General features: G+C 40.3%; 1 protein-coding gene across 2 annotated transcripts in view; it reads left to right on the top strand.

Annotated features, from left to right (window-relative positions):
• Positions 1-12967, top strand: part of slc6a16a (solute carrier family 6 member 16a) — a 38022-nt gene extending 25055 nt beyond the window's left edge. For both annotated transcript variants that reach the window (XM_031814018.1, XM_031814019.1), the window contains 5 exons: positions 347-527; positions 2176-2377; positions 4088-4247; positions 8539-8701; positions 10325-12967. In XM_031814018.1, the coding sequence (XP_031669878.1) occupies positions 347-527; positions 2176-2377; positions 4088-4247; positions 8539-8701; positions 10325-10660 (1042 nt within the window). In that variant the 3' untranslated portion in view covers positions 10661-12967. The remainder of the gene's footprint in view (positions 1-346; positions 528-2175; positions 2378-4087; positions 4248-8538; positions 8702-10324) is intronic.
• Positions 12968-13730: the final 763 nt, after the last annotated feature.

Below are 13730 nucleotides of genomic sequence, written 5' to 3'. Positions count from 1 at the left end.
TTTCGGAACCTTTTTTTTCTAAGAGTGTAAGCATACCTTCAAATAAAGTATTAGCAATGTACCTGAAGGGAATTTCGATATTGAGAGCTTGGAATTATCATGTTCTATCTGCAATTTTGCCCAAATTGAGTTCTGGACATTTTCTTGTTCTGTTCAATGTTCTCTACCTATATAGTACTCTAAATACCCCCAATTCATGTTGTTAAGTGAATAAGGATATGAAATTGCTCACACCATTCAAAACAATAGGGGTTGGTAACTTTAAAGCCAATTATCTCAGAATCAACTTTTTACAGAAGGAACCTTCTAATTCTAAGCTCCGACTACATCACCTCCCACCCTTCAGAAATCTGGGCCTGTTAAACGACATGGCCACACATGGAAGCAACCATCACTGGTGGCCGTGGTTCAACATGTCTGATCCTGCCTCCGTCACCATACCTGACTACAGAGAATGGTACCATCACTACGGCTCCCAGGTGGGGACAAACATCACCGACTGTGACCTGGATGAGGAGATGAGCAAGGTGAGGGTTAGATTAGGTTTTAGGGGGCTTGTGGTTCAAATCCTATTTTCAGAAATAATGGAGAAAGGAGTCCTTTGTAATGTAGGCAGAAAGTTATTTATAAGGAGCTGTCTTTACCTGGCTCTAACTGTCTTTACCTGGCTCTAACTGTCTTTACCTGGCTCTAACTGTCTTTACCTGGCTCTAACTGTCTTTACCTGGCTCTAACTGTCTTTACCTGGCTCTAACTGTCTTTACCTGACTCTAACTCTGTTTCCCTACCTTGTATTCCCTCTCTTTCTTCACCCCTTACAACCTCCTGTTAACACCTTGCCCCCCCTCACTCATTCTCTCCCTCCCTCCCGTGTTCTTCCCTCCCTCGTTCTCTCCCTACCTCCCGTGTTCTCTCCCTCCCTCGTTCTCTCCTTCGTCCCCTCCCTCGTTCCCCCCGTTCTCTCCCTCCCTCATTCCCCCCGTTCTCTCCCTCCCCCGTTCCCCCCGTTCTCTCCCTCCCTCGTTCCCCCCGTTCTCTCCCTCCCTCGTTCCCCCGTTCTCTCCCTCCCCTGTTCCCCCCGTTCTCTCCCTCCCTCGTTCCCCCCGTTCTCCCTCCCTCGTTCCCCCCGTTCTCTCCCTCCCTCGTTCTCTCCTTCGTTCCCTCCCTCGTTCCCACCGTTCTCTCCCTCCCTCCCATGTTCTCTCCCCCCTCCCTTCCTCCCTCCCTCGTTCTCTCCCTTTCTCTATTACATTTTTAACCCCCCCTCTCTAACCCCTCTCTAACCCATTTCTAACCCCTCTCTAACCCCTCTCTAACCCATATCCTACCCCTCGCTAACCCATATCTAACCCATCTCTAACCCATGTCTAACAAATTCCCTAACCCATATCTAACCCCTCTCTAACCCCTCTCTAACCCATATCTAACCCCTCTCTAACCCATGTCTAACCCCTCTCTAACCCATATCTAACCCCTCTCTAACCCCTCTCTAACCCATATCTAACCCCTCTCTAACCCATGTCTAACCCCTCTCTAACCCATATCTAACCCCTCTCTAACCCATATCTAACCCATCTCTAACCCATGTCTAACAAATTCCCTAACCCATATCTAACCCCTCTCTAACCCCTCTCTAACCCATATCTAACCCCTCTCTAACCCATGTCTAACCCCTCTCTAACCCATATCTAACCCCTCTCTAACCCCTCTCTAACCCATATCTAACCCCTCTCTAACCCATATGTCGCTCAAACCCTCTTAATTTCAATACGTTATTGAGAAAGGCAGGTTGCAAATATCAACATACTCCACATAGAATACAGTTTATAAATATCATCATATTCCACATAGAATACAGGTTACAAATATCATCATATTCCACATAGAATACAGGTTACAAATATCAACATATTCCACATAGAATACAGGTTACAAATATCATCATATTCCACATAGAATACAGGTTACAAATATCAACATATTCCACATAGAATACAGGTTACAAATATCAACATATTCCACATAGAATACAGGTTACAAATATCATCATATTCCACATAGAATACAGGTTACAAATATCAACATATTCCACATAGAATACAGGTTACAAATATCAACATACTCCACATAAATGAAAGTGTTTGTCCCTCTTGTCCCTCTCTCTCTAACCCCCAGGGTGTGGAAGGGACGGGCCTGGCGTTCATTGCCTTCACAGAGGCCATGGCCCAGTTCCCTGCCAGCCCCTTCTGGTCCACGCTCTTCTTCCTCATGCTGCTCAACCTGGGCATGAGCACCATGTTCGGCACCATGCAAGGGATCCTCACCCCCCTCATGGACAACTTCAGCCTGCTGGGACGCCACCGGACCATGCTCACTGGTAATACAGACATGTTCACACACACCAATGACCCAAAACACAAATGCACCCACGTACACACACGTGCACACACACACACAACTAAATGTTTCAGAGACAGACAAAGAGCACAACTACAAACTAAAACACCCAAAAATATAACAAGTTTAGTTTGTAGTTGTGCTCTTTGTCTGTCTTTGAAACATTTAGCCTGTGTGTCACTAAATAGCTGTGTTCTTTGTCATTATGATTCAGTGTGTCACTAAATAGCTGTGTTCTTTGTCATTATGGTTCAGTGTGTCACTAAATAGCTGTGTTCTTTGTCATTATGATTCAGTGTGTCACTAAATAGCTGTGTTCTTTGTCATTATGATTCAGTGTGTCACTAAATAGCTGTGTTCTTTGTCATTATGGTTCAGTGTGTCACTAAATAGCTGTGTTCTTTGTCATTATGGTTCAGTGTGTCACTAAATAGCTGTGTTCTTTGTCATTATGGTTCAGTGTGTCACTAAATAGCAGTGTTCTTTGTCATTATGATTCAGTGTGTCACTAAATAGCAGTGTTCTTTGTCATTATTATTCAGTGTGTCACTAAATAGCTGTGTTCTTTGTCATTATGGTTCAGTGTGTCACTAAATAGCAGTGTTCTTTGTCATTATGATTCAGTGTGTCACTAAATAGCAGTGTTCTTTGTCATTATGGTTCAGTGTGTCACTAAATAGCAGTGTTCTTTGTCATTATGGTTCAGTGTGTCACTAAATAGCAGTGTTCTTTGTCATTATGATTCAGTGTGTCACTAAATAGCAGTGTTCTTTGTCATTATGATTCAGTGTGTCACTAAATAGCTGTGTTCTTTGTCATTATGATTCAGTGTGTCGCTAAATAGCAGTGTTCTTTGTCATTATGATTCAGTGTGTCACTAAATAGCTGTGTTCTTTGTCATTATGATTCAGTGTGTCACTAAATAGCTGTGTTCTTTGTCATTATGGTTCAGTAGGTCACTAAATAGCAGTGTTCTTTGTCATTATGATTCAGTGTGTCACTAAATAGCTGTGTTCTTTGTCGTTATGGTTCAGTAGGTCACTAAATAGCTGTGTTCTTTGTCGTTATGGTTCAGTAGGTCACTAAATAGCTGTGTTCTTTGTCGTTATGGTTCAGTAGGTCACTAAATAGCAGTGTTCTTTGTCATTATGATTCAGTGAGTCACTAAATAACTGTGTTCTTTGTCATTATGATTCAGTGTGTCACTAAATAGCTGTGTTCTTTGTCATTATGATTCAGTGAGTCACTAAATAACTGTGTTCTTTGTCGTTATGGTTCCGTAGGTCACTAAATAGCTATGTTCTTTGTCGTTATGGTTCAGTAGGTCATGAAATAGCTGTGTTCTTTGTCGTTATGGTTCAGTAGGTCACTAAATAGCTGTGTTCTTTGTCGTTATGGTTCAGTAGGTCACTAAATAGCTGTGTTCTTCGTCGTTATGGTTCAGTAGGTCACTAAATAACTGTGTTCTTTGTCGTTATGGTTCAGTAGGTCACTAAATAGCTGTGTTCTTTGTCGTTATGGTTCAGTAGGTCACTAAATAGCTGTGTTCTTTGTCGTTATGGTTCAGTGTGTCACTAAATAGCTGTGTTCTTTGTTGTTATGGTTCAGTAGGTCACTAAATAGCTGTGTTCTTTGTCATTATGATTCAGTGTGTCACTAAATAGCTGTGTTCTTTGTCGTTATGGTTCAGTGTGCAGCTGTGCCCTGGGCTTTGTGATCGGACTTTTGTTTACCCAGCGCTCGGGGAACTACTTTGTGACTATGTTCGATGACTACTCTGCCACCCTACCCCTGATCATCGTGGTGGTCTTTGAGACATTCGCTGTGGCCTGGGTGTACGGAGCTGACCGGTAAGATATCCAAACAGGTTTCCAATGCCAATGTAATAGTATAATACCAATGTAATAGTATAATACCAATGTAATAGTATAATACCAATGTAATAGTATAATACCAATGTAATAGTATAATACCAGTGTAATAGTATAATACCAATGTAATAGTATAATACCAGTGTAATAGTATAATTCCAGTGTAATAGTATAATACCAGTGTAATAGTATAATACCAGTGTAATAGTATAATACCAGTGTAATAGTATAATACCAGTGTAATAGTGTAATGCCAATGTAATAGTATAATACCAGTGTAATAGTATAATACCAGTGTAATAGTATAATGCCAGTGTAATAGTGTAATACCAGTGTAATAGTATAATACCAGTGTAATAGTGTAATAATACCAGTGTAATAGTATAATACCAGTGTAATAGTGTAATACCAATGTAATAGTATAATACCAGTATAATAGTATAATACCAGTGTAATAGTATAATACCAGTGTAATAGTATAATACCAGTGTAATAGTGTAATACCAGTGTAATAGTGTAATACCAGTGTAATAGTGTAATACCAGTGTAATAGTGTAATACCAGTGTAATAGTGTAATACCAGTGTAATAGTGTAATACCAGTGTAATAGTATAATACCAGTGTAATAGTGTAATACCAATGTAATAGTATAATACCAGTGTAATAGTATAATACCAGTGTAATAGTATAATACCAGTGTAATAGTATAATACCAGTGTAATAGTATAATACCAGTGTAATAGTATAATACCAGTGTAATAGTGTAATACCAGTGTAATAGTGTAATACCAGTGTAATAGTATAATACCAGTGTAATAGTATAATACCAGTGTAATAGTATAATACCAGTGTAATAGTATAATACCAGTGTAATAGTATAATACCAGTGTAATAGTGTAATACCAGTGTAATAGTATAATACCAGTGTAATAGTGTAATACCAGTGTAATAGTGTAATACCAGTGTAATAGTATAATACCAGTGTAATAGTGTAATACCAGTGTAATAGTATAATACCAGTGTAATAGTATAATACCAGTGTAATAGTGTAATACCAGTGTAATAGTATAATACCAGTGTAATAGTATAATACCAGTGTAATAGTATAATACCAGTGTAATAGTATAATACCAGTGATGTACAGTACTCCTTTCTTTGGATAACTTATTGATGTTTTATTTTCTATGTCACATTGCGATGTCCCTCCGTAATACAATATGATCCTGCCTACTTTCTGGATCATGTCCCATACGTCACATTGTGATGTCCCTCCGTAATACAATACGATCCTGCCTACTTTCTGGATCATGTCCCATACGTCACATTGTGATGTCCCTCCGTAATACAATACGATCCTGCCTACTTTCTGGATCATGTCCCATATGTCACATTGCGATGTCCCTCCGTAATACAATACGATCCTGCCTACTTTCTGGATCATGTCCCATACGTCACATTGTGATGTCCCTCCGTAATACAATACGATCCTGCCTACTTTCTGGATCATGTCCCATACGTCACATTGTGATGTCCCTCCGTAATACAATACGATCCTGCCTACTTTCTGGATCATGTCCCATAGGGTTTTTGAATTGGGCTTCAAGAATCTAAAATCAAATTCATCAAAACGCAGCCATTTAAGATATACACTGAGTGTACAAAACAATACCTGCTCTATACATGACAGACTGACCAGGTGAGTCCAGGTGAAAGCTATAATCCCTTATTGATGTCACTTGATAAATCCACTTCAATCAGTGTAGATGAAGAGGAGGAGACAGGTTAAAGAAGGATGTTTAAGCCTTGAGACAATTGAGACCTGAATTGTGAATGTGTTCCATTCAGAGGGTGAATGGACAAGGCAACATATTTACTGTAAATGCCTTTGAACTCAAACACCGGTTTGAGTGTGTCAAGAACTGAAACCCTGCTGGGTTTTTCACGCTCAACAGTTTCCCAGATGTATAAAGAATGGTCTACCACCCAAAGGACATCCAGCCAATTTGACACAACTGTAGGAAGCATTGGAGTCAACATTGGCCAGCATTCCTGTGGAATGCTTTTGACACCTTGTAGAGTCCATGTCCCGATGAAATGAGTCTGATCTGGGGGAAAAGGGGGACAACTCAATAGGGAAGTGTTCCTAATGTTTTGTATACTTAGTGTATGTCAAATTATATTTCTATTCATGGTTTAATTTACTTCTAACTGTTGCCTTTCATGAAGGTTTTCAACTGTGTCTTCTTTTTTGTAATTGAAAACCTTCATGGGTGGCACTGGGTGGAAGTAAATGAACCCACGATACAAATATTATATTATATACATTTTAACTGACCGCGTTTTGATGAATTTGAAAATATAATCTTGAAGGCCATTCAAAAACGGCGTGGGACATGATCCAGAGAGTAGGCGGGACTTTCATACTGTATGGTGGAAATGATTTCTGTGTATGTATGGTGTTATAGTGTAGTAACAGATTGCTACATAGTACTTACAACTCTGACACCTAGTGGTAGTTGGGTGCAATTACACATTGAATTGTCATGTTTTCCAATGCTATTATGGTATAAAGTTTAACACACTATGGTGTAACGACTTTGTTGTCGAAAGGGGGACTGTCTTAACTTTACTTCCAGTCTACCTTTCCAATCCCATATCAACCCCATTTCCCTGGGCCCTAGGCACTTGTGTAGATCTGAGAGGATTGGATAGGTGTAAGCAATATGGTGGTAGCTTTCACCTGACCTCTGATCTAGGTCAAAAATACACAGGTTAGGACAACGTAATAATTCTAATAATAATAATAATAATCAACAAATTCATTGGTCCAGCACCGTTGCTGATTCTACAGGATTAGTATTGTAAATGTGACCAGCGGTCAGGACATTAAGTAATAAAGTGGCGGTAGTGTAGTCATTTTAAACACATTTAAATGAATAGGATGAGAGAAAAACAGTTACGTACTTGCTGAGTAGTTAGCTGAAACTTTCTGCAATGCTAACATCCACTTCCAGTCATTTTCGCTCGTATTGCTAGTCCCATTGTTTAGATTTTTTCCGCATTTATTGCAAGGATTTATGGGATATTAGAATCCTCTTGTCCTTAATCTGTAGATTTACAACCTTTTGTATTTGTTTTTCTATTGAACCTTTGTTTTAACAGGAAGACATATTGAGACCTACGTCTCTTTTACAAATGTGCCCAACATACTACAACATCGTACTGTATATATATATATATATATATATACAGTACCGGTCAAAGTTTGGACATACCTACTCATTCAGGGGGGTTCTTTATTTGAATATGTTCTGCTGCTTTCCCTTCATATGGGGGAGCACGTTCCATCTAATGAGTGAACATGTAGTTCATCTTAAACATTATTACGAGAGTTTGTTAACAACATGTATTTCGTTTTGCCCATATTAAGCACACGTTTTAAATCAGCAAGGTATTCCTGAATAGCTATAAAATCTTCCTGTAGTTTTAACACATCCAGATGAACAGTTTGGGGCAGTTAGTTATGTATTAGCAAACATCATTAAAAAGAAGAAAAACATTTTCTAACCTTTATTTAACTAGGCAAGTCAGTTAAAACAAATTCTTATCATCCGCATATAGATGAAGTTTACTTTTTTTTTTACAGATTGACAATGGTGTTTATATTAATAGTGAAGATAATATGTCCCAAAATCAACCCTGTGGTACACCTTTATGTACTTCAAGACATTCAGACTTAACCCCATCAATTAGGATGGCCTGAGTTCTGTCACTAAGATAATCATGAAACCATGAACAGGCATCAGAGCTCAGCCCTAATCAAGGACCACTGACATAGTGATCAGATTTAGCCTTTCTGATTTGTCTTAGACAATGATTCCTCAGTTGCTTAAAAACTTACCAGTCCAGGCCTAATCATGTGTTCCTGGCCTTGACCCAAACATCAACTGTTTTATGAATGACTTCTGCAACTTCCGGAGTGTACCAGGCATTCGATTGACTTTTAACCCTTCATTTTCTGAAGGGAACATGATTATCCGCAATAGTATTGAAGACATCTGCAAAATGTCTCTAAGTTAACTCAGGTTCAGAGATATCTGAAGTACAATCAAGCCTCTGATAGGCTGGGTGGAATTGTTGCCATATTGTGGACAGCTATCTAATCCTCTAACATCTCCACAAGAGTCTAGTGGGCTAGAGGCTATATGGGGTTGGTTTGAGATTCAGCATCTGTGATGAGGACACATCTAGCATCTCCTCTCCTCCCTAGCTTCTTGGATGACATTGAGATCATGCTGAAATGGCGCCCCCCGGTGTTGTATAAGTACCTGTGGAAGTACGTGTGTCTGTTTGCTATGGTGGGCCTGCTGGCAGCAAGTCTACTGCGAATGGTCTTCAAACGACCGACCTACACAGCCTGGAACCACACCACGGTGAGATACCCCTACAATGGCCCTGGTCCCTGTTCCTGGCTGGCTAGATGGAGGGCTTCCTTTCCTTCCTTCCTTTTGACCTTCCTAACTTCCTTGAAGTACATGTTTCTCTCAATTGCTTGATTACACTCATGTTCTTTTTTCACCCTCTTCTTATACCTCCCTTCCCACCCTCCCTCCCTCTTTCTCTCTTTCTTTTCTCTCTCTCTTTCACTCTCATCCCCCTATACAAGGTGCTATCTAGAACCTAAAAGGGTTATTTGACTGTCCCATTGAAAACCCCTTTTTGGTTCCAGGTAGAACCCTTTTGGTTCCAGGTAGAACCCTTTTGAGTGCCGCACACTGTAGGAGCTCAGATGCAATAATTGAATAACCTAAAAACCAACGTTTGGACAGACAAGCTGTCTTCATCAGGGTGTAATGACAAACACTGCGGGGTGACTAGTTTATATCGTGTCAAAGGTCACACACAGGTGTCTGTAATCATAGCTGGGTGTGGCATCATTGGTTAATTCTCAGATATAAAACTAACATACCAAAAACATGAATGGATAGCTTACGATCATAGATGCAATCTGGCCACATAAGCCTACAAACATTTACAACAGCAAAATCACAATAATCACAAGAATGGCTTCAGATCACAGTCTACGTTGAGACCAAAGGGAGCAAATTAAAGCCTTTCGTTTTAACAATAAATTGTCGAGACCACCCCCTCTCCTAGGGTTCGATGCCGATATAACGTAAGGACGGAATCGAGTGGTTTGCTTCCAAAAAGTGTGCTGTAACTGGGTAAGTCGAGTTTTTGTACCTAATGGTGCTACGATGCTCTGAGATATGTACTTTTAATTTGTGTTTTGTTTTACCCACATCATTTTTACCACAAGGACAAGTTAGAAGATAAATAACTGCCTTAATGGAGCACATGATAACACCTTTAATTGGGATCTGTTTCCCTGTTTGGGGGTGTTTGAAAGATCTACATTTATAAGTGCCATTACATTGAGCACAGCCGTTACACTTGTAGTTTCCATCCAGTAGGGGCACAAATAGACGTTGTGCAGGGATATCTTGGTGTGGGTAAATCAGAGTTTACCAATTCATCTCTGAGATTTCTGCCCCGCGAGAATACAACCAAGGGAAGGTCCGAAAACACATTACCGATACTCTCATCGGATCTTAGAATGTGTCAATGTTTGTGAACGATTCCGTTAATTTGTTCAGAGCACTTTGAATAGCGGGTAGTTAGAACGCAAGAATGCTTCTTTTTGCCAGACTGTCCTTGAAAAAGATCATGTCACCCTGCATTGTTTATTATTATACCCTGATGATGACAGCTTGTCTGGCAAAACCTTGGTTATTAGGTTATTCATTATTATAAATTGTTCAAATGTTCTACTCCGCTGGCCAGCACCTCGCTAAAATAGGTGTGCGTTTCTTTTGCCTCTAGAAGAACCCTTTTGAGTTCCATGTAGAACCCTTAACACAGAGGGTTCTACATGGAACCTTAAAGAGTTCTACCTGGAACCAAAAAGGGTTCTACCTTGAACCAGAAAGGGTTCTCCTATGGGGACACCCGAAGAACCCTTTTGGAACCCTTAGAATGTATGTCTTCCTCTCCAGGCATCGGAGACAACTCTGGAGTACCCAGGCTGGGCCCTGGCCATGTTGGCCATGCTGATCCTGGCTGCCACCCTGCCTGTCCCTGTTGGCTACTTCCACTCCTGGCTGAAGAACCGTGGCATGGGCCCCGAGGGGGAGCTCGCGGGCCAGGAGATAGACCGAGAGAGGTACACCAAGTGCAACTCCAGCGACGCCCTGGACTCCAACTCCCAGCATACCCCTTCGGTGGAGGATGATGGCCGACCCAGGGCTAGCTTCCTACCACTGGGCCTCGACCACTACAGACTCCTCCCACAACAGGAAGACGTGGAGGAGGAGGAAGAGGATACGATGTGAGAGAGGGGTTTGAGAATCAAGGGACGAAGAGAGGAGAGTGGCAGTCGGAAAGAGAGCCCCACTTTAGAGAGCGAGAGAGAGCGAGCGTCTCTTGACTGAAATAGTGGAAAGGACTCCACTTATATCCCCAGACTTTTAATTGATAAGGAATCTTAATAATGTATTACAATGTATATGACCGTTCATCCATATTACCAAAGAAGCCTAACATTAGCACAATGTAATAACCTTTATCCTTAGTGCCAACGCACACCTATCAGTGACCTATCATAAGTGACCTATCATAAGTCACGTATCATAATTGACCTATCATAAGTGACCTATCATAAGTAACATCATAAGGGACCTATTATAAGTGACCTGGGGTGGCAGGTAGCCTAGGGGTTAGAGTGTTGGGCAGGGAACTGAAAGGTTGCTGGATCGAATCCCTGAGCTGACAATGTAAAAATCTGTTGTTTTGCCCCTGAACAAGGCAGTTAACCCACCTTTCCCTGGTAGGCTGTCATTGTAAATAAGAATTTGTTCTTAACTGACTTGCCTAGTTAAATTGACTATTTACAAAACCTATCATAAGTGACTTATTATAGGTGACCTATCATTATACTGCTAAGTACTGTAAGAAGTGCCTTATTATAGGTGACCTATCATTATACTGCTAAGTACTGTAAGAAGTGCCTTATTATTGGTGACCTATCATTATACTGATAAGTACTGTAAGAAGTGCCTTATTATAGGTGACCTATCATTATACTGATAAGTACTGTAAGAAGTGCCTTATTATAGGTGACCTATCATTATACTGCTAAGTACTGTAAGAAGTGCCTTATTATTGGTGACCTATCATTATACTGATAAGTACTGTAAGAAGTGCCTTATTATAGGTGACCTATCATTATACTGATAAGTACTGTAAGAAGTGACGTATCATAGGTGACCTATCATTATACTGATAAGTACTGTAAGAAGTGCCTTATTATAGGTGACCTATCATTATACTGATAAGTACTGTAAGAAGTGCCTTATTATAGGTGACCTATCATTATACTGATAAGTACTGTAAGAAGTGCCTTATTATAGGTGACCTATCGTTATACTGATAAGTACTGTAAGAAGTTACTTATTATAGGTGACCTATCATTATACTGATAAGTACTGTAAGAAGTGCCTTATTATAGGTGACCTATCATTATACTGATAAGTACTGTAAGAAGTGACGTATCATAGGTGACCTATCATTATACTGATAAGTACTGTAAAAAGTGCCTTATTATAGGTGACCTATCATTATACTGATAAGTACTGTAAGAAGTGACGTATCATAGGTGACCTATCATTATACTGATAAGTACTGTAAGAAGTGCCTTATTATAGGTGACCTATCATTATACTGATAAGTACTGTAAGAAGTGCCTTATTATAGGTGACCTATCATTATACTGATAAGTACTGTAAGAAGTGCCTTATTATAGGTGACCTATCATTATACTGATAAGTACTGTAAGAAGTGCCTTATTATAGGTGACCTATCATTATACTGATAAGTACTGTAAGAAGTGCCTTATTATAGGTGACCTATCGTTATACTGATAAGTACTGTAAGAAGTTACTTATTATAGGTGACCTATCATTATACTGATAAGTACTGTAAGAAGTGCCTTATTATAGGTGACCTATCATTATACTGATAAGTACTGTAAGAAGTGACGTATCATAGGTGACCTATCATTATACTGATAAGTACTGTAAAAAGTGCCTTATTATAGGTGACCTATCATTATACTGATAAGTACTGTAAGAAGTGACGTATCATAGGTGACCTATCATTATACTGATAAGTACTGTAAGAAGTGCCTTATTATAGGTGACCTATCATTATACTGATAAGTACTGTAAGAAGTGCCTTATTATAGGTGACCTATCATTATACTGATAAGTACTGTAAGAAGTGCCTTATTATAGGTGACCTATCATTATACTGATAAGTACTGTAAGAAGTGCCTTATTATAGGTGACCTATCATTATACTGATAAGTACTGTAAGAAGTGCCTTATTATAGGTGACCTATCATTATACTGATAAGTACTGTAAGAAGTGCCTCATGGTTTAGGTGCTGTATTAACACACCCAGGATCCTGTTCCTTGAACTGTGATGACAGTTTCAACTAGCTGCTCACAGGTCAATTATAAGTATGACTTGTATTCTTGGGTTTCTTGTCGTTTGACTTGATTCTGCTCCAAAGACACTTCTGAAGGTGAGGAGTATTGAGGGAAGCGAAGGACTTTAAGTCCAGCTTGTATATTGCATAGTAATACTCTTGTAAGACAAGTAAGAGGCTCTGATCCAGAGAGCCACAAAATATATATTTGATATATTCTGATATGCAGTTTTTTTTATTAGGGTGCTAAACTTAGTTCAAGAAAGTAAGGAGCTGAATTTGGGGCAAAGATTGGGAAAGTTGTGCAGTGGTACTCGGTATGACCAGTGACCAGTAACCGCCCGTAAACAAAGATCCTGCAAAAGTAACTTCTAAAGGATGTTTAGAAAATAACATGCCTTGTGTCTGGGGTTTTACTGAGTAGTAGTATGTGATGGTAGTGAGAAACAGTACAATCCACATAGCTGTGTGTTAGTAGTGTTAATAGTAGTGAACGGACTGAAAGGGAACTTAACATTCACATCATCTCCTGATGCCTATTGTTACCTCTGACCCAACGTGTCTGTCTGTCTGTCTGTCTGTCTGTCTGTCTGTCTGTCTGTCTGTCTGTCTGTCTGTCTGTCTGTCAGAGGCCCCACCAGGGGGCAGGTCACCAGGCAGAACCAGTGAGCTAGAGAGGCCCCATCAGGGGGCAGGTCACCAGGCAGAACCAGTGAGCTAGAGAGGCCCCATCAGGGGCAGGTCACCAGGCAGAACCAGTGAGCTAGAGAGGCGCCATCAGGGGGCTGGTCACCAGGCAGAACCAGTGAGCTAGAGAGGCCCCATCAGGGGGCAGGTCACCAGGCAGAACCAGTGAGCTAGAGAGGCCCCATCAGGGGGCAGGTCACCAGGCAGAACCAGTGAGCTAGAGAGA

Source organism: Oncorhynchus kisutch, unplaced genomic scaffold, assembly GCF_002021735.2.
Source record: "Oncorhynchus kisutch isolate 150728-3 unplaced genomic scaffold, Okis_V2 Okis06b-Okis10b_hom, whole genome shotgun sequence".
In the NCBI taxonomy this organism is placed as follows: Eukaryota; Metazoa; Chordata; class Actinopteri; order Salmoniformes; family Salmonidae; genus Oncorhynchus; species Oncorhynchus kisutch.
The sequence above is the reverse complement of the archived record's forward strand: the minus strand, read 5'-3'. Positions and strand labels throughout refer to the sequence as shown.